The sequence below is a fragment of the Protobothrops mucrosquamatus genome, unplaced genomic scaffold, assembly GCF_001527695.2.
Source record: "Protobothrops mucrosquamatus isolate PMUCROS unplaced genomic scaffold, P.Mucros_1.0 scaffold_258, whole genome shotgun sequence".
NCBI lineage: Eukaryota > Metazoa > Chordata > Lepidosauria > Squamata > Viperidae > Protobothrops > Protobothrops mucrosquamatus.
In genome coordinates this window covers 171,271-198,533 of record NW_015386334.1, presented here as the reverse complement: position 1 = coordinate 198,533, position 27,263 = coordinate 171,271, and the positions used below count along the sequence as shown (strand labels likewise).

General features: G+C 39.2%; 1 protein-coding gene across 2 annotated transcripts; it reads right to left on the bottom strand.

Moving 5' to 3' along the window:
* Positions 1-381: 381 nt before the first annotated feature.
* Positions 382-19,388, bottom strand: LOC107302430 (SERTA domain-containing protein 2-like). Of its 2 annotated transcripts, none has more exons than XM_015831533.1 (2): positions 19,287-19,388; positions 382-2,964 (listed from the first exon to the last, which is right to left on the bottom strand). In XM_015831533.1, exon 2 carries the CDS (start codon positions 2,958-2,960, stop codon positions 2,106-2,108), a length of 855 nt encoding a protein of 284 aa, XP_015687019.1. In that variant the 5' UTR covers positions 2,961-2,964; positions 19,287-19,388; the 3' UTR covers positions 382-2,105. The 2 variants fall into 2 exon arrangements, with proteins under 2 accessions (XP_015687019.1, XP_015687020.1); XM_015831534.1 differs by lacking the exon at positions 19,287-19,388 and adding an exon at positions 3,368-3,374.
* Between the last annotated feature and the right edge of the window lie 7,875 nt (positions 19,389-27,263).

Genomic DNA, 27,263 nt, shown 5'->3' with positions numbered 1-27,263 from the left:
TTTGTGCAGCTAGTTATGTAACGATGAGATTCTCAATGGAGGGTTAGCCCCAATAGATTATTTTAAGGAATCCAACCTGCTAAGTAATCTCCATGCCAAGAACCTATCATCAAAAAATGACTATACTATAAGCAGCTTCTACTGAAATTCAGATGAAGATTAGCCAATGTGTATACTATAGTTCATTTTTAAAAAGTACCTCCCATCCTCCTAGAAAACTTAGTTAATAATAATAATAAAGTCGGAAGGGACCTTGGAGGTCATCAAGTCCAACCCCCTGCTCAGGCAGGTAACCCTATACCATTTCGGACAAATGGCTGTCCAGTCTCTTCTTAAAAGCTTCCAGTGTTGGAGCATTCACTGCTTCTGGAGGCAGGTTGTTAGTTATAAATATTAAGTTTGCTAGCATTGGAAGCAATGAGGAGTATGTGGATATGTACATACATAAAAGTCTATCTGGTAGTAGATAGAATGGTAATATTTTCCTGTTTCTCCCACCTTTTTTTTACTTATCTACATCTATTGTGTTGCTTGCTCAATGAGTGGTTTATTATATCATTTTCAAATTTACTGGATCCCTCAGGGATGCAACGTTAGAACATAAGAATGGCTATGTGTCTTCAGTATGAAGTGAACAGGTGCTGCTTCTATGACTATGGAACAGCACAGGCTTGTCATTGGAATGTCAACATTTTGGCAATACAGAGCTGTCCTCAAATGGTGCCAGCACTAAGACAGTCTGCCAAATAGCACCAAAGCTGGACTAGGACAGGCTTTGTACACAATGAATTGAACACTTCGGCATATTATGTGCAAATGTCAAACCCATCTTAAGTTGTGGCAAAAAACTATTCTTTAATTTGAAGTGTAATTCTTATGTAGGCAGACTACTAACTCTTAAATGGCAGCATAATTTGCTGGATTTCTACTCAATTAGAACTTTATTTGGCCAAACCAAGATAAAAACTGCCACTAAGAAGATACAATCCATTGCAAGCACTTTGGACAACTGAAGTTCCATTTTAAGAAAAGGAAATGTACAAAATCAGAGCGGTGCTTAGGCAAGCCATATTCAACTCTTACAGAGCTGCCAGCAGACAGAATTGCATACCTCTGATAACACAGTATTATAAATTTCCATCATTTAGATTTTATGTATTTCCTTATAATGTAGGATGTGCAAAAGTGGCCTGCTTAAGTGATATATTGCACATAAAATCTAACATTCTGTTTCAGAGAATTAAAATAGCTCAAACTATACAGAAAATACTAAATTGTAAAAAGCCATATTACCTCCAAATTGATGCACATAATACTGACAAAATTCTAAAATTTGACAATATACATATAAATTACAGTTAAATACAATAAAATTTAACCAATCAGCAAATTGCCGTGTTTGCTTCTACCACCAGAAATATCATCCAAGAAAACTAAAAGATCTGCAGTGTTAGACAAAGCAAAGAGTTAAAGCATTTCTGCTAACAGAGGTAGTGCCAGCCACATCCAACCAGAAATTCATCTCCAATCTAGAATATTGTAGTAAAATGTAAAAAGGCTATAAAATTTACAAAAATAAATAATTTTAAATGTTTTATAAAATGCAAGAGATTTTGCTGCCAAGTATCTAGAATCTTCAATCAAAGGGAAGAGATCTATAGTTCCTTAAATACTTTAGAAATATACTGTACTGAGGCTGCAAATCCAAGTATGCAATTTCAGTGAATGCCAATAATGTAATACTAAAAATAAATCTTTAGACTTCAGATGTTTCCCCTTATGAAAATCACTGTTCTGCAAATCCTTCACAGATTAAAATTGCACATTAAAAAGTTAGAAACACATGAGATATACTCATGTATAGCCTAAAAAGGTTAAAAAGATTGCACAATTGATTTAATAAATACTCCATTTTATCTAACAGACTGTCACTTTTTTTTTTGGTTTATAGGAATTTTAGGGAGGTTTTGAGAACCATTGAAGAAAAATGACTGTAGCTGCCTTTGTGGCATAACACTTTGAAGTCTGCTCTCCCTTTGGGACTTATCTTTAAACCAGCATTGTATGGCAACTTAGGAAAATGTATCTTTGGGCTAGCAAATGTGTCAGGACCCTACAAGTATTTCCATAATATGGTCTAAATCTGTGATATCACTTCTGCATATTGGGATGTTGTTTGCTGAGGAAGAATTGCAAGAAGGGAATGTCTTCAACATTTCTTCTGTTGTTGCCACAGACAGTGTTCTTGGAGAAGTTGATGAGGGGCAATCAAAGTCTGAATCATACATTGAAGTGTCAATATCTTCAAATATGTCATCAATAGCTAAGTCCTTCAAGTAACTAGTTGAATTTGAAATTTCAAAGGAACCAAACACACATTCTACTCCTTTCAAGTCTTGTCTATCTTCTTCTAATTTAAGAACTGACATTTCAGAAGTCTTGAATTGATCATCTCCAGATCCAGCCAAGTAAGAAGGTGGACTCACATCTTCCATGAAGTCCAAATCTTTTAGAATAGAGGAAATGGCTGATGACATGTCATTATCTGAAACCATCAACAAGCTATTTTCAATTGGACTTTCCATAGACCGTGATTCGTAACCATATGATTCCGGTTGAATAATACCAGGCAGAAAGTGTGAAGGCATTCCAAACAAATCAAAACCTAAGTAATTAGAAGGGGTGGTACTTAAACCACTGCACATGTTAACAGACTGTTGGCTAGTTTCTTGCCTCATCTCTTCTTGGATTTGTCTGACCGTATTGGCTATAAGCACAGAACGATGTAAATTTGGTTCCACCAACATCTTATATGTCTGTAACTTGGCAAGGCAAACATTGAGCACCAACTGACGTTTGAGTGGGTATGGCAGGTTTCGACTGGAATCAAAGGCACTTGACACACCAGCCATGTTCTCTTCATAATCATTCAGCTTGCGTTTCAAACCTTTTCCCAACATGAACCTGAAATTAAAAAATGAACCAGTGAGCATTTCTGACTTTATAGTATTTTATCTATTTTTACCCATTCATTTTCTATTCATTTATTATGACCTTAGGGATGGGTTCATATACATTTTCAGAAGGCTTCCCCTCGATACATAATTCAGAATAGTTAATATGCTGCATCTTCTTCATTTAGACTGATTAATCTTGGACAAGGGAAGGCATCTGACTTGGTCTAGTGAGTAATTTGGGGAAGATGGAATAGAATTTAAGGAATTTTAGATTATTAATTCCAGAAAAAAGCATTATGAAAATTTCCATTAAAAAAAACAAACAGGAATTTTGGCTAGGATCTTGTAAGGCAGAACAGTTTTTAAATGTTTAGTAGCATGTGATCAAGAGCAACTGAAATCCTACAAACCTATGTTTCTGAAAAGTTGATTTCTTTGTTCTTCCTCTGACAAGTAGTGGAAAAAAGCCCCTGCATATTGTGCTAACAAAAATGCATATGGTTAATTTTCATAAAGCATATAGGATGAAGGATCATAATAAATAACTTCTTTCACAAGTTCTGATTTCAAAGCCAATATAAAAAGATCGAAAATTGCTTCTTCCCCTCCACTTTACCAAAAAGATAACACATCAACGATCACTTTTGCTTATTTGAATTAAAATAGTTGGGGTGTTGGAGAGAAGATGGGCTCTTCAATGAATACTTTTAATATTGATCATACTCATTTTCTTGGCCTCTCCCCATCCAACTCAGAAGGTAGACCTTGAGTCTTGATGCACACTGGAAAAAATGACAAATATTTTTCAAAGCAGTAACTTTTCCTCATGATTATAACTACACAGTATTCTGAAAAGAGCTTTAAGCAACTCCTGGCATATTAAAAAAAAACACTTCTCTTGAAGTAAAAAAAGGAACAAGGTAGAAGCTACATACAAAATATAGCTTCTGGAACTCTTGCCAGCTCTTTAGTAAGAGCTCATGTGCCTGAGAAAAATGGAGGCCTTAGAATGGAGTAGCAGGCAACATTCCAGTCCACAGTCAAATTGTTTTCCCCACACGGATGGATGTACGATAATGGAGAATTTTTTCCCTTGAATTTTCTTTTACCAGCTCAGTTTTATACCTTATCTTTCTGTTGTTGCTGGCTTCCTCTCCTACACTAACTTCAGTTACCTTGCTGGCAGTCTTGAGCCTATTCAAATAATTGATTTTCAATATTCCATTGGGCTGGACTGAAGAAAATGGGAATGAGTTGGAGTAGCAATCCTGCCAAAACTTCTCAATGAAGTACAAGAAAGAAACTATAATAGCCTTCCTCTGGGCCAGATGCATAGGATTATAATTAGTTACCATCATCAGAAGCCAGCAAGCCTCTTACAACCTCCTCCAACCCCACCCCATCCTCGGCATACTATTTCTATGGATTTTATTATATGACCTACCTCTGGTCTATGGCTATAAATTCATACCAGTTATAGAACTTTTTACCAAAATGGCTCATTTTATGCCTTGCAAAGTTTGCCCATTACCAAAGAAACAGCTCAACTCTTTTTGGATCACATGGTGTCCATACTTGTATCGGACTGGGGCAGTCAATTTACTTCCAGGTTCTGAAAGACAGTTACAATTTTTGAATCTCCAGGTTAGCTTGTCCTCAAGCCATGAATGGTAAAACTGAGAAAACTAACCAGATGCTCCAGCAATACTTAAGATGTTACTACATCTGCAGTGAAGGTAATTGGCTCTCATTGTTTCCCCTAGCAGAATTTTCCTACAATAACAATCTACACAGATTGATTACTATGATCCCCCGTCAAGCTCTGCATGGCAGACACCCGAGGGTTTTACCAGTGGCTTCGAGGGAGGAGGGCACCATCCCAGGGGCAGTTAATTATTTTGCAGGAGCAGATGGCTGCCCAAGCACCATTCAAACAGCAGCTGGAACAGTCTAAACAGTCTTACAAGAAGGAAGGCTGCAGGTGCCCTTTGATAGAAAGGGCTACCAATTGCTATAGGAGACGAAGTGTGGCTCTTTACCAAATTCTTTGTTTCTCCTAGGCCCTCTAAGAAGCTGGATACCAACTTCAGAGGGCATTTATGGTCCTCCGGCAGATCAATCCTGTGGTCTTTCATTTGCAATTGCCACCCTCCATGAAAGTCCACCCAGTTTTTCACCATTCGCTGCTAGTCAAACAGCGAATGCTCATAGCACCTACAGCCACTGCCAGTAATTATAGGGGGTGGGGAGGAATACAAAATAGAAGAAATTCTGGTCTCTAGGCAAAGTGGCAAAAGCACACAGAATTTGATGCAGTGGAAGGGGTACCCAGAATCCAAATGTCGATGAGAATATGCCAGGTATGTCCATTTCCCTGACTTGGTGCAGCAATTCCACCAATACTTCCCTGAAAAGCCACAAACTTCCAAATTCCCAACTCTGTGCCCTACACCGCCCAAAGAATCTAAGTGAAGGGGTTTACCAGACCGAGTGCATACCTTCAGGGAGACTGGACGGTCCAAGCGTCCAGTTCTGGCCTTCACTTCTCAAGGGAAAAGAGGAGAAACCTGCTAGTCATCTAGATGTTTTACAGTCCACCACCTGCTTCAAAGTATTCTTTAGATGAGGGGGAGGAGGTCTCCTTTGAAACAGCTTTGCTTCCGCCCCTCCCAAGTTCCTGTGAGAACTCAGATGAGGAAGAGGCCATGGAAGAAGCGGAGGGCTGTTTTGAAGATCCTATGGAAGAAGGGGAGGGCTGTTTTGAGGAAGGGGTGATGTAGGAGACTGGCAGAGCCAAGAAAAGGAGTCAGACAAGGAATCATTTTAAGAGTTTTAGCTTTACCTAGGGCAAACCATCAGTTGAGAAGATTCTTGTGCAGAGCTTGAGCAATAAATCAGTAAATTTGAACTCTTCACCTTTGGACCTGATTCTTTGTGCCTCACAATTAGCTGCCATTTCAGATTATTTCTGAATATCAACACTCCCAATTTTTTTCAAATAAGCTTTCAGTTTTGGGGCAGTTTTCAAAACTCCGTACTGTTCCTGTTTACACAGAAAAAAGGTAAGTGCTATTTTTTTCATATTTACAATCTAAGTAACCAACTGACAGGAAAAATGGTATAGACCAGTGGTGGCGAACCTATGGCACGGGTGCCAGAGGCAGCACTTGGAGCCCTCTCTGTGGGCACACGCACCATCTCCCCAGCCCCGCCTCCTCCCACGGCCCCCTCCTCACCAGCAGCCCCCCCGGAAGAGAGTCACCCCTGGGCGCAGCCCACGCGAAGCAGCGCAGCCAAGGACATGGTAGCCGGGCAGCAGGGACAAGACTCTGCCCTTGCGCCCCGTCACGCGCAGATGATGCTGTGGGGCATGGGCAGAGGTCGTGGCCACCATGGCGCTGCTGGGATGCCTGGGTGATCTGTGGTGGGCCATGGAGGTGGTGGGTGGCCCAGTGGGCAGGAGGGGGCGGTTTTTGGGCACTCGGTCTCTAAAAGGTTTGCCATCACTGGTATAGACAAACAATAACAACAACAACAACAACAATAATAATAGAGTTGGAAAGGGCCTTGGACGTCTTCTAGTCCAACCCCCTGCTTAGGCAGGAAACCCTATACCATTTCAGACAAATGGCTGTCCAGTCCCTTCTTAAAAACTTCCAGTATTGGAGTATTCACAACTTATGGAGTCACGTTGTTCCACTGATTAATTGTTCTAACTGTCAGGAAATTTCTCCTTAGTTCTAGGTTGCTTCTCTCTTTGGTTATTTTCCATCTGTTGCTTCTTGTCCTACCTTCAGGCGCTTTGGAGAATAGCTTGACTCCCTCTTCCTTGTGGCAAACCCTGAGATATTGGAACCTACCCTTGTGGAATTTATTCATTTAATTGTGCCTTAGTCTTATCTCCTAGCACTACATGGGCAAGTCTATGCAGTTCTTCTGACATTTTCCTTTATCTGGATCCTACTCAGGGAGGTGGTATTCTTTCTTCATCACTGGACTGCCATCTTTGGGCCTTGAAACCTATATGCTATTTTACTTCACAGTCTGTTAGAGACTTGATTGATCAGTCATGTGAGCTTTTAGTCCATGCTTAATGTTTAGGCAAGAAAAACCCAATGCACAGGTACAGTATAAGTGGTACCTGGCTTAATAGTAGTAACTGTGAGAGGGATCTCGGAGTCCTAGTAGACAATCACTTAAATATGAGCCAGTAGTTTGCTGCAGCTGCCAAAAAAGCCAACACAGTGCTAGGTTGCATTAACAGAAGGATAGAATCAAGATCACGTGAAGTGTTAATGCCATTTTACAACGCTTTGGTAAGGCCACACTTGGAATACTGCATCCAGTTTTGGTCACCACGATGTAAAAAAGATGTTGAGACTCTTTCTAGAGAAAGAGTTGAGACTCTTTCTCTACAGAGAAGAGCAACAACGATGATTAGGGGACTGGAGACTAAAATATATAAAGAACAATTGCTGGAATTGGGTATGTATAGTTTAATGAAGGACGAGGGGTGACATAAAGTCTTAAAGTGACCAAGTTTGAGGACCCCTGCCATAAAATGTCCAGAGTTGGGTGGCCTCTAATTTGAATGAATAGATGAGTCATCATAAACTTTTAAGAGAATCTCAAATGGTAATAAACCTAGTATTACAATAACATCACAAGACTTATAATAGCTTACTCTGTTTACTTAATTGATGCAGAAATTAAACATTATTCAACACTTTAATTGAACTGAACATTGTATCTTGCATCTACTGTATTATTCTATGTTTATATGAACTAGAAATAGGAGAGACTGAAATGTTTGCATACAATTATAAATGTGCCCCTGAGCTCTTCTGATATGTTTCATTCATCCTTTAATTAAAAAAAAAAAGGTGATGGGGGAACTTGTGCTGTAAAGGTCCATTTGCAGCCCCTAAAATCTTTTTCCCCTGCATCTATAAACCATGATGCCAAAATTCAGCAGCAAATCAAACAACTATGGTACAATACCCTTCTGTTTTTGGCAAGAAACAAAAAATGGGAAGCAGTCAAATAAGCTACTTTTTAACCATTCCTTTAACAAACACAATCCTTACTGTAACATGTCACATCAGTGCATCACCATATGACCCACGACAATTCTTACTTCAACTTGCCCTCCCCCAAAATGTAGCTATATAACTGATACACCTGTAACTAACGTTAATGTAGGAAGCACCCAAATTTAAGAACCGTTTGAATTTAGCTGTAAGAAAATTGGTTGATTAGGATACTTAAATTCTTAATTACATTATTTGATATATGAAATGATCCATTCAGAAGTTTAACCACTTGAAACAAATCAACTAAAAAAGCTGTCTTTTGGATTGAAAAATAAAGTTTTCAGTTGGCCTAAAATTTTTATGTATATTTATACTATAGCAAGCTACAATTCAGTCAGCTGTGAAAGGAAAAAACTGTCGATTCTGAAGCATCAAAAAATGTATAACTGTAAGCACAGGAAAATTGTCAGAAATTGTACGAATGTTCCCCTGCCGCTTCCGCAGCCCAATTCCAAACGGGTTGTAGCCCAGTAGTGGTTGGGGACGCCTGTTCTAAACGGTGACTGAGGCAAAGAAAACCAACATTGAGAGCAAAACCAAGATGACTAATATTTCAAATGAAAAAAAAATGGAATTTGGAAACAGATAATCTCTTATTACTGTCTGCTTTATGCAGGAGAGTACAGGTCCATCAGCAAGAAAGCATTACTTATATAGCTTAATTAAAAGGCCAATTCCTACCTTAGCCGATATAAGCAGTCAAAAGGATAAGAAAGGCTGTTGTGTCATGAGACATACCAAAGGAACCTTTTCTGTTCCCAAAATTTGAAGACTTGCCCAAAACGAGAGCAAAGTGGATAAAAAATTGCAAATAAACTACTGATGAAAAAGAATATATTGGTAAGAACATTAAAAATAAATTAATTATCATATTTAAAGTCAATATGCTCCGGTGCAACACATTTATAAACTTTTCTGCATGTTTTATATGAAGTGAAACTTATTCCCACCATTAATTGCCCCCATGATAGGAACCTTTTTTTGAGTTCTGTTCTCTCCACTGACACAGTAACTTCACTAGAAGGTTTCCAGCAGCTGACCAGGTGTGCCAATTTGAATTCTTGTGAAAACATTGGCAAGACTAATCTCATCAAAAGTTATTTCACCTATGATAATGGACAACAATAAACTCTTTCAGCACTGCAGCACCAGATACAGTTAAATAGGACTCAAATTGCGAGTATAACTTACTTCAGGTGGGCTATGTAGTAGTCGGAACAGGCTTATATCATGGAAGCAGTCATGAAATCTGGAGGTAAACCCTGAGCTACTCCTGATCAAGAAGCTCAGATTCAATACTAGCTCCTGCAGAATAGTACACATCAAGAGAATGAGGCCATGACAACCCAAGGGCAAATTCATATAAAATTTGGCAAATATTTAAAGATGCTTTTGATCAGTAAAACATTTCTGCCACTCTACTATCATGATACACAGACTATTATACCCAATGAGCTAACCTGAGTGAGAAAAATTCACCCTTCATCCCATAGGAAAATATTTTGCAACTCATGATAAGCCAAGGTTTTCAATCAATCCTAGATGAATAAAATTACAGTAAAATGTAGGTTTTTAAACGAAGCAAATACTTGATCCGTCTCTCAAAACATTTTTAATTTTTTTAAAACAATTGTCTCCATGGGACAAAATAATTACTAGTTCATTGAAGCGTATTTATATATATTATTACACTTCATAATTGTTATACAGTTGTAATAGCACTATTTGGAATACATAATGTCAACATTTTATGAACCAGTAATACATTTCAGTAATTCTTGCTATTATCTCCTTTTTGTAAAATGCATCAATTAGAACATATTCCAGGGAATACTATGGGAGAAAAAGCAAATGCAGAAATTAAGAGTTCCCATTAGTGTTGTTCAGACTTCTATAACCTGAATTATGTATCTGATTTATCTGAGCCAACCACTTTAATTTAAAACATAATAAATGGGAAATTAATGTGTTTTCTGAAAGAAGCCAGAGATGTTATCTTTTGTGTTTATTGTTGATGTAAAAACACAGAAGACATAGGTAGCATACAATTACTATTAAATAATTTGAGCTGTAAAAAAAATAACTGAAATAGCTATTTGCCTATGATTTATATTGTTACAATTGCTCATAAATCTGAAAATTATTATATTTGCACTGATATTAAATGTGATTAATAAAAATCAATTACCTGTTGACTTAAAAATGAGCATCGTGTTCAAAACCTATGAGTCACATAAATATTATTTTAATTTCTAAATGAAAACAGAAATGAACAAGATGAGTGTAGTTTGTCATGGCTTGAAAGCATACAATTCAGACTGTAGAAACCAAGCAAGTTTGAATCTGACTAGTGTCTACATGAGAGATCACCAAAGAACTGTATGTCTGTCTGCCTCAAAAGAGACAAACAGCCTAGACCAGGCATATCAAATTTGCTATGTCACATGACGTCATAAGGACTTTCCCCCCATTGCCGGCAATGGGGTGGGCGTGGTTTCGGTGTGACGCATCCTGTCCGTGGGCCAACAGTTTGACATGCCTGGCCTAGACAGAAAAATTCAAAGCCTTCTTCTTCAATGGAGTTAAGTCAGTAAAATAATAAAATGCTAACTCATTTTTTGCAATAAGCAAAGAAGTATCAATTTACATATACATACAAAGAATTAGGTAGTTCTTGCTTACTGACTGCTTTGTGCAGCAATCATTCAAAATTACAGTGGTGCTAAAAAAAATATGTGACCAATCTTTGCATTTAAGCTGTCACAATGTCATACGATCATCACTGCAACACTTTGCAACTTGGGCGTGGCCAGGTTTGAGTTCCGCCACCTTTTCTCCGAGAAAAAAAGCCCTGGGCTTGCAACAAGCAGAGTTAATAGAGAAGAGCACTTCATTTAATGACGGAAGGGGAAATAAGATCATGCTGTCAAAAGCCCATCACAATCACCTGATTTTCCATTTAGCAACTTCAGGCCATAGCAACCAAATTGCAGGTCCCAATTATAGTAGTTAAGTAAGGGCTACATGTAAACAAAATGCACTTAAGACATTCACCTGAACACATGAAGGCTTGGAAGTACATAAAAAGATGTCCCTGCCCAAACTCTCTTTAATTTCCACAGGTTTACTGGGAGATCTGAAGGAAAAAAATATTTCCCATTGCTTGAATGTGAATACAACTTTCCACCTTTAGAAAATATGTTATTAGCATAAATATGTAAGTTGTTTATTTTATTTTTTAAACCTGTATGCTTCCCATCTTGCCAGTGGTGACTCAGGGGTAGGCAACCTTGGCTCTTTTATGACTCGTGGACTTCAACTCCCAGAATTCCTGAGCCAGCTATGCTGGCTCAGGAATTCTGGGAGTTGAAGTCCACGAGTCATAAAAGAGCCAAGGTTGCCTACCCCTGCTCTAGTGGCTTACAGACATTCAATTAAAATGCACTACAAAACAGTAAAATAATAAGGATCATAAGTTTAAAATTCAATTAAAACTAACCAGGGTGAAGAGAGAGGGAGCAAAGTATGCACAGGAAGGAGATGGGGTGTTATCTACTCCATGACCCATCTCCAAAGTTGTTAATATGAAAATATAGCTCCTCATGTAATCTGGGACTTTAATCAGACAGAGTTCTAAATAGGGCAGAAAGCTGTACACATAATTCAAGTGAATGTGTTTATGGTTCTCTTTCAGTCTCTTTCTTTTGGCTGACACACTGGAAAGATTAAAGGACAGGGTAATCTAGTGTTACTTACTTTCAAGGGATGTTACATTCAGCAAACACCTGAATAATTTTTCAGTGTTTTTGTCTATACACTTAAAATAAGATGGTTGAGAAGAAATTCCGGTCAGCACTCCTTGAATTGTTTCAATTGAAGTGTTCAGCTGCTCTTTTGTGGCCACATGAAAAGATGTCAAAAGTGCTGCATGTGCAAAATTGTTATGAATCAATGCAACAACACTGACTTATTTCAAATGTGTATTACAACAGAAAAACAAAAGGCAGTGTATGAAGTGATGGCAGCAAGGACAAATGCAAGAATATTTTATTTAATGCCTAAATTTCTTTGACCTACTAATTTTTCCGTGACTGTATATACTATATATATGTATGACAACACAAAGTTAAAATTACAACTTAAAATTACATTATGATCTAAACTGATCCTGGTAAGATATATTAATGATCACTTGATCATTTAGTCTGTACAGCAATCCAAATTCAAAAGACAAAATGTAATTCAGAACTAAATCATATATACATTCATGCACTATTATCCCCAAATGGCCAACTATTTGTCAAGTAAATCCAGAGTTGCTTCAGACAGCAAGATGGGTAGCATGTATCTATGAATTTTTGGCTATGCCATTATATTATGATCCATTTTGCTCTTAACAAAACAGATATTTAAATAATTTTAGCTTAAGATACACTGTCATTAATATAAATGCTTCAGTTACTGTATACTAGTGGACAAATAGCATGAAAATATTCATAAATTCCAGGAGTACTTTAACAAATTAATTTATATATAATTTTACAAGAAGCAGCTTCACCAATGCAAACTTTCTGTTGAAAGTAAACTGACAGTTAATTTGAACTGGATAACCAATACTGATTTGTCAGCTTACGAATACTTTTTATCTATAAAGATTTAACATAAACTACATTGAATGGGAGCAATTGCAAGAAGATTTGTACGCTGGTAAACAGTAACAAAAATTCCATGGAAGATTTCAATATATGTTTACAGCAGTGAGATTACTGTATGCACAGAGATGGAAAGTTTCGACCCTACCCACTATGGAGAAATGGTTGGTAAAACTGACAGATTTTGCTGCAAGATACATTGACTTCTTTGATTATAGAAAAAAACCTCTATATTTACTGGGGACTGGAAGCTCTTATAGTGTCTTTGCATAAAAAATTAAAAAATAAATTTGTGATATATGGTGTTGAAGGATAGATTATAGAAAAACAGATAGATAGAAAAAGCAATATAATGTAACTTTAGAGAGTTCAAAATATATTTGTATTTATAACTGCTGTGTAGAATATTGGAAGCCACCTGTTGCAATTCCTTTCTTTTCTATTTTTTTCTTTTCTTGTACTTTATTACTTTTCTTTTTTGTTCCTTACTTTATAATAGTTTGTTAGATTTATTTTAATGTTTAAGGGTTTTAATAAACATTTGTATAGATTTGTAAACAGATTTTTAAACTGTAATCCTAAATATATTCAGTAGGAATAAAGTCTCAGTGAACACACAGGAAATTATACTTAAGTAAACACCTATAGGATTCTGCTGTAGCCATCTGCTGAATCTATTCTCATTCCTATAATTTAGTTAGATTTTAGAATCTCATTCCTTTTTTAAAGGCAAATTAAAGAGAAAGAATAAGCCCAAATCAAGAATATATCCATTCATATAACTGTAGGTAGCCCTTGAGTTGTGTACATTTAACAACCATTTGAAATTATAATGGTGCTGAAATATGTGACATTTGACCAGTACTCACACTTACGACTGTCAGTGTCCCTGCAGTCATATGATCAAAATGTATTTACAACAGTTGCAGTGTCCCAGGGTCCTGTGATCACCATTTATCACCTTCCTAGGGAGCTGCCAACAAGCAAATGAATGGAGGAAGCTGGATTTACTTAATGACAGCAGCAACAAAGTCGTAAAACTGCATCACACCTGATTTTACAATCTTCAGTCCCAACTCTGCTTGTAAATAAAAACTACCTATAGAGCAGGGGTGTCAAACTGCCTGCCCGCGGGCCAGACACATCACGTGGAAGCTGCGCCCACCCAATTGCCAGCAATGGCAAAAAGGTCCCAATACGTTGCGTGGCGTCACATGATGTCGCGAGTTTGACATGTCTGCTGTAGAGGCTTAGAGAACTATCAAAGTACAGCAGCAGGAGAGGACTGGAAACTTTGTTTTTTGTTCTTTATAATTTTATATTTTTTAGTTTTCAAAATGAACACTAGTTGCTTTAATATATAAATCAACTAAAGCTTTAATGAGAAGTTAAAAATAGCCAGCTATATTCAGTATCACTACATTAACAGTACAAAGCTATAATTGGTTTGGGGTTATGCTCCATTTTCCAATCTTGCTATCTTTTTCTCTGCCTGAATTTGTTAGCTAATAAAATAGTATATCTGTCAATTTGAATAGTGAAATATTTTGGTACCATTATGTTAAAATGAGGAAACAAGCACTTAGTGCTTGTTCTTACATCTTATGTTAAAGTCACGCAGAAGATGTTCCTTTTACATAAAAATTTATGGGTTCCTTGGTGCTCTCTGAGCTTGGTTGTTTTCTTGCAGACATTTCATTAACCCGAGGTAGGTAACATCACCAGTGCTAGACTAGCACTGGTGATGTTACCTAGTTTGGGTACTGAAATGTCTGCAAGAAAACAACCAAGCTCAGAGAGCACCAAGGAACCCTCATTTCAACCCTGAGCTACAAATATTCTCCTTTATTAGTACAAAGAGATTTTGCTACCTTTTCCCAAGTCATACTTCTATCTGAAAGAAGTAAGATAGCAGTGGTGGAGTGGCTGATGGAGAGGAAGTTTGTATGAGAGGAAGAATAGAGGAATAGTAGATTAAAATTCTAGTTCTATCTATTACAACTACTAAGGAAGCATGCAGGTAGCAACCCTGTGAAACCATTAAGCAATCTCAAGAAACTGCATTTTGAAAAACAATGAAACCTTAAACTTAATAAAGTTTCAGCCAGAATAGTTCAGATATGGTGCAGAGTTTGTCCAAAATAATTTTTAAACACACTTCTGATAAGTCAACAAACCTTTTCAGTCAAATGATGCAATTTCGAATAAAAATTTAACAAATATTTGGTTATAGTGACAGTATTTTAGACAGATTAATCCTAAAAATAAATTGTAGCTAAGAAGAATATTCTAATTCATATTTATTGCCTTGTGGATATTTGTAGCACCTTGCAAATAAGTGTATTTAATAATTGATAGCTATATAGTATAGCAAACAATTATATATCAATGTTCCCTAGTAGATAAGTACCACCATTGCTATTCATCACATGTGAAGGTTGCAACAGGGGGAAAAAGCTCTAAAAGCACAGTTGAAATGTCTTAGATTAAAAGTTGATATGGTTTTAAGTTTATAAAATCTCACACTTGGGCATCATGCAAACCCCTCTACAAAACTACACTGAAGCCAAAATAAAAAATACGACACTGATTTATTCCCTATACATGGATCCTCCCCTTCAAAAATATAGCAAGACCCAGACAAAGCAATGTCTCCAAAATTCTGTACTGCATCACATGCTATAAGAGTTACATAGGCAATATTTTCAGAATTTATTATTGTTTGCTTTACTTTTTTGAGAGTCTTTAATTTGGAATCTAATTTTTTATCAATTGTAACACTCTATGAGTAAAACAAATACTACAGGCCAGAAATATGTGTCATGAATTGCTATTAGAAATTGCCAGTAATGTTTGCTACCAGCAAATAGACAAAGAATATAAATGATTAATGTCAGGTATTGCTTATTGTAGAAAAGTCTAGAAATTTTAAGAAATGTAATACAAACTTAAAGTAGTGTTGTTCTTAATGCATTATTTTAAACTTAGCATTAATGAACTGTTTCTAACTGTTGAAATAAGGATCCAAAGCAGTGTGCAATTCTCCTCTTTCTGCATTTCATTTTGTATTAAGAGTTAAGACATAAAGGGCAATGTATTCAAAATGAAACTAGACAGAAGTTCCTGGAAACTGTTGCATGCACCTCCCACAATATCAAGATTTAGTTTACAGTCCTGTTGTTTTCTGGATGATGAAAAATAATTCCCCACTCCAGACCAACAACTATAACAAAACAACCTCATTACAATTCTGCTCGTAAGGATAAAGCTACACCTCTGTACCAACAAATTTGCAAACTTATTCAAACCACCTCATTTCTTAAATGAAAACATTTCTCCTTAAAACTTCTGTTGATAGCAAACTTCTTACCAAATCCTTCATCCAATTATATACAGTTTTATTTCAGTCCATACCATAGCTAAGCCCACCTTAAAGTTAATGACAAGATAGTTTTCAGCTAAAGATGAGTCTCTTTATAAAAGTATTCCAATGTACAACTTATGTTGGCATTTCTATTCTTGCCTTCTAAAACAGACATGTCAAACTCGCGATGCAACATATCGGGACGGTTTTGCCATTGCCGCCAATGGGGTGGGTGCGGCTTCCGGATGACGCGTCTGGCCCATGGACCGGCAGTTTGGCACTCCTGTTCTAAAACATTCTTCTATGCTTCTGATAGCTTGAAGAGATCTGTAAATATTCTGTGCCATGGAATCCTTTTAACAATCTTTCATTCTTCCAATGCACTTCCCCATTTCTTTAACCTAAGCACTTTTTCCTATTGACATTTTCTATCTCCGATTTGACCATTCTTGAGGAGCACTTCACTGTTTTTTTCATTCATGTGCAGTCAATGTTCTAGTCTCAAATAATTTCAACATATGCTTTCTAGCCAGTTTCTATTCTGTACCTAATCCTCCCACAATTTCTTTTAATAAGCAATTTCTTTTATTAAGCAATTTCTTTTAATAACCAAATTTAATGTATCTTATAGCAGGGCTTTTCAACCAGTGGTATGAGTACCACCTGTGGTACATTGGCACCTGGCAGGTGTTATGCGACCATCCTAGAAAAGTGGTAGCGGGGGAGGGGAATGAGCTGAACCAGTGGCAGCACCGCACAAGCCTGAGCGAGAGATGGCTGGAGCTGCAGGGCTGTCAGGGCTCAGTGGAAGTGCCAAAATCAGCGCCAGACTCCAGCTGCAGGGCTGTCAGGGCCCAGAAGAAGCGCCGATCAGCTGGAATGTTGCAGCATCTCCAGGGTCTTGTGATTTACATTCAGATGCCTGGCAACTGATTCATATTTATGACAGTCACAGTGTCCCAGGGTCATGTGAAGTGACCAAAACCTGCTGCAACCACCCAGCAGACGGGGGAATAAAAACCAAACACCCCTCCACCTCACCCCAGCTGCCAATCCTCAACAGAAATGCTCACAACAATGAAAACCTCAGACAGGAAGAAGAGCACCGCCAGGTGGGCAGGCAGGTGTCTTGCTCGGCTGTGGCTTGGGGGGCACTTTTTTCAGTGCCATTGTAACTTCGAACAGTAACTAAGCAAACTGTTGTAAGTCGAGGACTACCTGTACTTTATCACTTTTTCCTTTTGGGGGAGGGTCATCAAGTTTTTGACACCTTGCTAGGCGACTGGTGGTACTCGGATGTTGCCATATCCTAAAAGTGGTACAATGGGTGAAAAGGTTGAAAAGCCCTGTCTTATAGTACTGAACTTCTATTTTAAATGCAATTCTCTTCAAATACACAGAATTTAGATTTTTAACCAGTTTTTACATACTGGTCAATACATCCTTTCTCATTTTGAAATACAGATCTCATAAACTCTGAATTCCCATTTGTGTGATCACTTCTTCAGAGCAACAAAAATATTAAGTGTTCCTAAATACTCAAGTATATAGAAACTTTTTGCATATTTTGTGTATTACTTTAAATTCTACTTTTCTGTCAAAAGCAGGATTTAAAGCAGCCACCTCCAAAATACAAAATAAGAATGATAGGAACATTAGTATTTTATCATTCACCCACAAATAAACCAGCAGGTTGTTTCAAAGCACCTGAATACAACTTTATTCTCAGTTGCATAAGTTTGGAAGTTATGCTGGGTGTGATCAGGTTAATACTTGGATGGAGACTGTCAGAGAACACCAGTTATAGCTCTCTGGTTAAAGCTCATGTTGAAGGAGACCCCACCTCTTATACAGCTCTAAATTTATTTCCTGGCATTAACTTTTTTTCCTGTTTTTAACCAATCTTATACTATCTAAACTAAGGGTCCCTAACCCCCGGACCATGGACCAGCACCGGGCCGTGGCATGCCAGCAACTGGGCTGCACAAACAAGCAAAGCCCCATCTGATGGATGCAGGCAGCACACAAAACCACGCCCCCTCTGGTCCGTGGAAAAACCTCTCTCCACATAACCGGTCTCTGGTGCCCAAAAGGTTGGGGACCTCTGATCTAAACTCAATCTCTTTGTCAAGATATGCCCCTCCAAACATTGCAACAGAATATTTGTAAAGTACCCTTCCCCCATTGCTGGATTCAGCTTCCAACCCCCTTCATACTGTATTCCTAACACTCAATGGTTAAAGAAAGGCTTCAAAAGTAACATATATTATCTATATATCTTTTATACAAGATCCTAAATAGCTAAACCAAAGCATCACTTTTCAGAAACAAACCTCAGCCGATTCTCTACTGCTTTCAGTCAAATAAATCTATGAAATAAATCATGCCCCACCCACTTTTCCTAAAGCCTTCATTCAGCCCCACAAAATTGTTCCTCATATTCAAATACTACCCAGAGCACCAGCAGTTTCTTCCTTGCCATCTCTTCAGTGGGCTCCTCAATTCCTTCCACTAATTCTACTTGGCTTTTTCTCCTCTTTTAACTGCAGACTCTTTGATACCCTCCCTACCCCAACCTTAATTTCCTCTTATTGGCAGCTTTTGTGAATCTCAGTCTGATACCCACCTCTTATCCATCATTCTCTCCAAGACCTCTCCCAGTCCTCCTTATATAACTGTTCGTTCCCTAAATCCGAACCCTCCAAATGTGATCTACAATCCCTATTATCGCAATCAAAAGATGGCAATTATAATTCCAAACATCTGAAAAATGTTTATGAAAAAAAAATACCCCAGCTCGTTAGACGGAGACGGTGCCTGTGTATATATGGGGGGACGGGGGGGGGGAAACGGGACTACTTGCTTATTTCCTTACCCAAGCAAGCTTCTCCCAGATGATCCACATCGCCGTTTGTAAGGTACCCCTCCCAGGCCCCCAATTCTTAAGTTTTCTGGCCGAGATACCCCCAATCATAAGTTTCCCCCGCCACATTCGCCAGCCCCTATTTCCTTACCAACTCCCCGAAATACCCAAACAGAGATCTCTTTTAGTTGTAACTCCTGACCTCCATCTCTCAATTTAGCCCAGCACACTCCTTCCTCGCCCTGCACCACGGCCACCAGCCCGCATTTGGCTTCTCCCACCTTCCGGGACGCCCGTTCCCGAGTCCATCGTTCCCGCGATCTAGAACCGAGTCCAGCCAGCCAGGGTCTCGCTTACCTGCTAGGGTTCCAGAGAGAGTCGAGGGACACACGGGATCCCCTCTCCCTCGGCTGGGCGGCGCGGCGCTGGCTCCCAACCCAGCCAGCCGGGATCCCTGCTTAGGGATGGCCAAATGCTTGCGTGCTGAGATGAGGAAAGAGGAAGAGGAGGAGGCGGCGGGGGGGGGGAGAGGAGGAGGAGAGGGCGGCGGCAGCAGCAAGTGAGCCCCACCCCCTCCCCGCCAGATTTCGGCGACAACAAGAGTCGTTACTCCTCCCCCGTGCAGGAATAGCCCTGGACTCCGAGGAAGGAGGGGCGTGTGTGCGCCCACTCTTCCTCGTCCTTCTCGAGCCCTCCTAGCTATTGGCCAGCCACGCCCCACCTTGCCCAGCAACTGATTTTTACTGGCTTTCAGTTCGCGGGGTCGACTTCGTCTCGGAGAGGAGCTCTGAGTTAAAGAGGGCGGAGCTAGACTTGGGCGGCCGTCCAATGAAATATTCACCCGCTACTTCTTCCTCCCTCCTTTTTTTCCTTTTGCTCAGCCGCGGCTTCTTCTAATGCAGAAGGTCTTTGCCTCCCTCGGGGAGGACGGGGGCAGTTTTTGTGATGGTGGAAAAGGGCAAGTGAGGCCTTTTGGTAGCCGGAGGCGGAGATGTTTATTTAAAGACAGCCCTTACTTATTTCGGTGGGAGCTCCTCCCTATAACCACCTTTAGAAATACCGTACAGCCGTATAGATAAATAATCCCCATTTATCCAGTGTTTCTCTCATTCCACTTTAAACTCCCTCTTGTGAAGGGGGCTTTTGCACGAGTTCACTAGGAAGGAACATCGGGGACACTGCCTTTGTGCTAAGGTGGCAATCCGGGAGTATCTCAGTCACAGCCCTACATGTGGAAAGCAAAAAATATAGCGGGTCTCCGATCTTTGCCCAGTCCTGAACTCCCAAAATAGCTCCACTCTCCTCTGGTCTATCCTAACGGGGGTCGCGGTTTCCCCGAAGCATTGGCGTTCCACAAGGATTCATCTTGAACAGAATTAATCACCTCAGTCTGACGCTTTAAGGATGATGACCCCACATCCCATTTCAACTCGGGCGCTGAGGAAAAGTTAGTAATGGCGCCGGTAAGGGCACACACCCCTAAGTTAAATCGAACTTACTTATACAGGAGGACTCATTGCAGGAGGCAGTTCACTGTATTTTATGTTTAGTTCCATAATTATAAAGTGCTTTGGGGTAGAATCGGTTTTGGATTGTTTAAAATAATGGTTGGCTTTGTGACAGCAAATTCTTCCTGTGAACCAGAATCCCATCATAGTTTACATGACGATGTTTATTTGCAGATAAACTTGTTTTACATATTACTGAAACGTAGTTGAAACGGGATAAAAGTGCGGGCCACAGAGATTTTGCTGTCATAAGTTTCAGGTCAAACAGCAGCCTCAGTGTCAGCTGTGCCTCAGAGCAGCTGCTGTGTGATCTGAACATGAAATTATTATTTTGAGTACTTTGACATGGTTGCAACCTAAGACCTCTACAGGTGGAAGGACCAATTAAGATGGTCTCCCCTAAACATCTTACAGATCTTGATAAATTCCTATGGGGTTGTTTGGATTTCCTAGTGACCTGATAGATAAAATAGGATCTTACCAAGGAAGGCAGAGGAATTGAATTCCTTGCTATTATTATTATTTTTTAATGATGTAATTGTGGAAATTAGCTGCAAAAAAATTAAGGGCTCTTAGGTCTAAATAAATTTGAGAATCGACTAATCCATTTTCCTTATTCATATAATATACTAATCTGTATCCCCATTGTTCATTTTCTTGTGTCATGCAACAGAATTATTCTTATATGTAATGTAGGAGAAAACATGGCGTTGGTTAGGACAAGCAAAACATTCCTCTCCCTAAATTACCTTCCCAAACAATAGGCCATGCTAGCTCAGTGATAAAAAGAACGTAGAAGGCCAAGCAATGTTGATAAAACTCAGAAAAGATACTGGGAGGCAAGCAAAGTATTTGGGAAACAAAGCCAATATAAGATAAACCCCCCTCCCAAAAAACAATTCTTTAGTACTATGTACTCTTGTCAATACATCATTGTTTTTCTAGTTCTACACTGTTATTACATACAAAATGCCCCATATATGGACCCACCACATGAACCATTCAAATGTATGTTTAAATCATGCCGTTTAATCATATATTTATTTCTATTTCTATAACCCTATATGAAAGGGGTTGCATCTCCAGCTCTTTTTAGGTTTCATTTAGTTGAGTAAAGTAAGAGAGAAATCTTGTGTGCTATTTGAGGGAAATCTGTTTCTTCCAAAATAAAAGGTTTTCTTGGACCCATTGTCCCTTCACTCAAATGGAATGTTCAGAGATATCAATAAATATTCAGATATTAAGAGTGTTCCCACATGTTGTTTTACCACCCCATTTGGTTCTGTTAAATAAATCCACACACAAATCAGCAAAAGAAAAAGGGGTTAAGAAATGCAGTTAACATTAGTGATTCATACCCTGAACATTCTGTGATACCAAAGCTTTTTAAGTGTTGACAATAGATGGCTTCCATTTAACATTTCTATTGTTTCATAATGCAGTTATTCCTTGATTAACAACAATTAGGACCAACAACTTCGTTGCTATGCACAAAATCAATGACTGACAGGCTTACAATTTAGGATTAGGGGTTAGGGTTGTTAAGAGCTAGGGTTAGGGTTAGCATTTGCTAAACACTTAGTGTTTGCTAAGTGCAAAATCGTGATCATGTACAATTTTATTTCTGCCTTCTGTATTAACTGCTCATTGCAAGCTGGTTATGAAGCATACAAATAGTGATCAGGTGTCTATAGGATGCTGCAGTGGTCATAAATGCAAGGATTGGTCACAAAATTACTTGTTTAGCACCATCATAACTTCAAATGTCACTGCATGAGGCTGTTGGTAGGTAAGCAAGGGTTATCTATAATAATCAGCAGATTTTACTCCCAAATGTATCTCCTGTCAATTGCAAATGATCAAGAGTACAAAGCCAACAGTCATTTAATACAAGTATATGTGAAAGAATTCCAGCCAACAGTCATTTAATACAAGTATATGTGAAAGAATTTTAGGGCAGAAACAGTATAATGCTGGAACAGAGACTTTCAGGGTACACTTGCTCAAGTTCAAATTGTCCAATAATGATTATTATTGTTAACCTGATCATATTTCAGCTGGTCTTTCTTCACTTCTCTTTTGGAGGAGAGATAATAACTACTTATTAGATAGCAGATCCTCTGAAGGAGTTACTTTCCAGCGATGGGATGTTTGTGTCTAGGTAGTTTAACCCTTGCATTTCAGAGCAGTGTGAACTATTCCAACATTTTATGGTGTAGTCCTGTCCCCTGTGATGAGAGACAAATGTTTCTCCAGTTTTCATGTAGGAGGATATTGCTGAGTTAGGAGCTGAGGATGCTAGTTTCATCATGGAGGAAATAGAAGTCATTTAATAAGGGACAGAGAGTGCTTTACTAGATCTTTCCCCAGGCTAGCAAGGTTTTCTTTTACAATAAGCCAATTGGGGCTGGTTTGTCCTAGCATTGGCCAACCATTCACAATTTTAAAAGGGAAAGATCATGTTTTCTGTTAGGAATAGTTTTGCCCATGAAAATTTCCCTATGTGGGATGACATTTGGCTTAGAAACCAGCATTTTAATGTCTCGGTTCCACCTTTTTATACAGACAGAACTTTGTGTATTTGGGATGTGGATCTGTAACTTTATAATCATAGTTTTGTAAATATTATGGTCATCTGACTGCTGAAATGAGCATTCATACTGGAATCCTACCAGAGGAGCAAGTCCCACTTAGTAAAAAAATAAAATAAAAATAAAGTTAACAGGTTCTTTGCTACAGTGCCATCCACACAGTGATGGGTAAGATGTTATCCTGGGAAAGTACAGATAGTTATCAACAAATAACAAAGCCCATTTTTTGGGGAATCTATCAGAATGGTATATAAACTCTACTTTCCCTTAAGCTCTGAGAGAGAAACAGATACAGAGTGTCTCCATGTTCTGTATAAAGTTTTACATGACTTCCAGCACCACTTTTCAGGTGAGGGGATGAAATTTATTTTTAATTTAGATAGATAGATGCTAAAGGTAGTGTATTGTATGTAGTCCCGAGTACAATGTTCATAAACAGGAGCTGTACTGCATGGAATAAGATCTGGCTATGGACCTCTGAAAATTTCTGTTGAAGTTGAAACTGCTTATTGATGATCAATGTAACATTCCTTTTGGGTGTTCTGCAAAACTTAGAAGGGTTCCTGAGCCTAAGATCTAGTGACTGAGAGAATAACTTCTCCTTTGTGCAGAAGTCAAGAGGAATACAGATATTAATTGTCTTGAAGGGTAAAAGAAGCATACTAGACAAACAAATATTGACCCTCCCCTGTTTTTTGCATGAGATTCTTTCTGCATGATACAAATCAAATGTGGAGCCTTGGGCATCAGTCTGGATGTTGCCAGATCCCTTGGGAGTCTGCTACACATCTTACACATAACAGCAGCAGTATTCCTGAGTGCAGGCTCCATTTTGTAGTCATTTGAACTGAATTTGAGTAGGAAATGGAGATTGAATGTCCCCCAGGGGAGAAGGAGCAGTGTTATAAGCTGCTGCCGATTATAAAGCTACTTTCCCTTCACCTTCCAAAGAGTAAAGCTGTAAGTGTATGCACTTGGATGCACACCTTCCAAGTGGAAACACAGAAGTTGCAAAATTCTGAGATCAGAAGTGAGGGAACCAGAACTCCTTGGTAGATTTTGTATAGGTATGCCATTTCGTATATATTTAATGGCCCAAGAGCCATAAATATATTGTGTAAGTTTAAATGGAGTTCCACTAGCTAAATCTGTAGCTGAGATATGACATACTATACTCTAGTACAGTGATGGAAAACCTTTTAGAGACCCAGTGCCCAAAATGCAACCCAAAACCCACTTATCACCGGGTGCCGGGTGGGCGTGGCCGTGGTAGTCATGGCAGACTGGGTGGGTGGGGCCAGGGTGGCGGGGGCCAGTCCCTCATCATCTCTGGGGCATGGCACGTGTGCCCACAGAGAGGGGTCTGAGTGCCGCCTCTGGCACGCATGCCATAGGTCCGCCACCACTGCTCTAGTATATACTCTAGTCTAGGTCAGGGGTCTTCAACCTTAAACACTCAAAGAGCCACTTGGACCTGTTTCCCAGAGAAAAGAAAACACTGGGAGCCGCAAAACCTGTGCGCGCACACGCGCGAGTGGGAGGAGCTTAATTGAAGAGTTTAATTTAAAAAAATAGAGGCTGCTGTGCATGAGTTCTCTCTCTCTCCCTTTCTTTTTCTCTCTCCCTCCCTGCCTCTCTTTCTCTCCCTCTTTCTCTTTCCTCTCTCTCTCTCCATCTCTTTCTCTCTTTCCTCTCCCTGTCTTTCTCTCTCTTTTTCTCTTTCCTCTCCCTTTCTCTTTCCTCTTTCTTTCCTCTCTCTCCCTCTCCCTCTCTCTCTCTCTCTCTTGCTCTCTTTCCTCTTCCTCTCTCCCTCTCTCTCTTTCTCTTTCCTCTCTCCCCCTCTTTTTCTCTCTCACTCCCTTTCCCTCTCTTTCTCTCCCTCTCTCTTTCTCCCTTTTTCCTCTCTCTCTCTTTATCTCTCTCCCTCTCTCTCCTCTCCCTCTCTCTCTCTGTTTTTCTCTTTCCTTCTCTCTCTCTCTTTCCTCTCTTTCCTCTCTCTCTCTTTCTCCCCCCCTCTCTCCCTCTCTCCGATCTTCTGCTCACCTGGCAAGCTGGCTTCAAGCTGTTCTCCAACAAGTTGACACACATTCTTATTGGGCTGGCTCTCTCCTGCCCTTCCTGCTTCCTGCAGAGACGCAGCCAAGGCAGGAGCCCCACCGAATAAGCTTGTCAACTCGTCGGAGAATAGGGTGAGTCCACTCTCTTTTTTACACACACACACACACACACACACACACACACACACACACACACAGAGGGAGGGAGGGAGAGGGAGAGAGAGAGAGAGAGAGAAGGGAAGTGCCAGTGCCTCTCTCTGTCTCTCTCTTTCTGCAAATGGCAGAGGAGGCTGGGAGCCGCAGGAGAAGGCTCAAAGAGCCGCATGTGGCTCTGGAGCTGCGGGTTGCCGACCCGTGCTCTAGGTCTAGGACCTGAAATGTTGGAATTAGGTAGTCAATAATCAGTTAATCTCCCTTGCATTTAAGATGTTTTCTGTTGAAAAGTCTGATCCTGCTTACAGTGTCTGCACTCAATATAAATCTTGATTCAATGTTTCCAATGGTCAAAACTTTCACATAGATAGAAAAATTTAGGGGGGGGATCAATAATTGGGGCTGATCTTCATCTCTTCTGATTGCCCACCAATAATCCCTACCTCAATGACCACATGTCTAACAACTTGCCATAGAAGTATTGCCAAAACCTCTAACACCAATTTCTGGGAGAAATTTCTCTCACCAGTTTCACCCAAGAATTGTTTATAATGGAGACCAGTACACTTTTTGGTCAAAGCACAAATAGTTTATTATGGAACTAGAGGCAGAAAAAGCAATTTAAAAGGGAGTGGAAATGCAAACTCCATCATATAATTATGTAAATTAGAATACATATGATTTACCAATATCGTAGGGTTAAGCACACTGTACGTGTGAATGGTGCATATAGTTGACAAAATCAGGAATAGAATGGTTTCTATGCGGTAACCTTGGAATTAGAAAAATAAGTTTATTGAGACAAGAAACACAGTATTTTAGTAGTGCAGTTCTTTCTAAAGAGATAATTTTATGGGTTTATCTTAGCGTGGCCTTGCTTCCCAGAATCTTTGCTTCTAGTATCTTTTCTCAGCTTAATCAACATTGCTTGGCCTTCTAAATGTTAAGGTGACATGGTCTATTGTTTGGGAAGGTAACTTAAGGAGGGGGCTTGTCCTAATCAACACCTTATTTTCTCCTATGATAGTATACCTATATCTCAATAAAGCTTTCACCAAAGTGCTTCATGATATCTTCTTCATAAAATGGTAGCATATGGACTAGATTATACTGTCAGATGGATAAATGATCCACCCTTATTACCTAAATTGCAGCATGACTGCTGGGAGACCAGCGGGTTTCCTTATTCAGTTGGTTGGCCATGATGAAAACAGACTGCTGGACCAGATAGATGGGGGTCCAATAAAGCTAGGCATTGCTTATGTTTTTATGTTACAATTTTATGACTGCACTGGAAGGAAACATCAAATGGAACGCCACCGGGCAGACCCTATTTAGAGTTCTCTGTTCAGCTCTGGGTATCACAGTTCAAAAGGAACAGTGAGAAATTGGAGCAAATTCAGACAAGGTTGCCAAAATAGTGAAGGGTTTGAAAACCAAGTTCTGAGAGAAACAGTTAAAGGTTCAAGGTATATTTAACATACAGAAAACAGAACTAATTCTAATAGGTGACCTCTAACATCCTTTTTCACCCTCTTTCATTCTGTGAGTGCGGTTATGAAATGTTGAAGATCTAGTTTTTTTTCACCTGCCTGATATTTATAACTGGTGGGAGAAAGTGCTAAAAATATAGGTAATCCTTGTTTAGCAATCATGGCAACTTGGTCATTAAGCAGAGCTATCACTAAGCGAAAATTCAACTGTGCTTATGACCTTCCTTCAGCTTTACTTTACTTTATAGACTTGTGAAAATCATAAATATGTAAATTGGTCACAAAGTTATTTTTTTATTACATTTGTATCTGCAAAAGGTCCCTGTACAAGGCAATAGCTAAACGAGGACTACCTGTTATTCAAGTTGGTCTTTGTTGACAGTGAGATACCAGGGCTGTGCACATTTCAGAAATGATTTGGAAGAAGCACTTCAAACAAAGCATGAACATAGCACCTTTCTGTATTCATTAAAGCAGTTCCACCCTATTTTCTGGTTTCTGAACAAGGCTAAAAGCAAATGAGGATGCTTAA

Bases quoted from the DNA above. Each gene is read 5' to 3' on its own strand.
- LOC107302430 (XM_015831533.1), bottom strand. From the start codon at position 2,960: ATGTTGGGAAAAGGTTTGAAACGCAAGCTGAATGATTATGAAGAGAAC.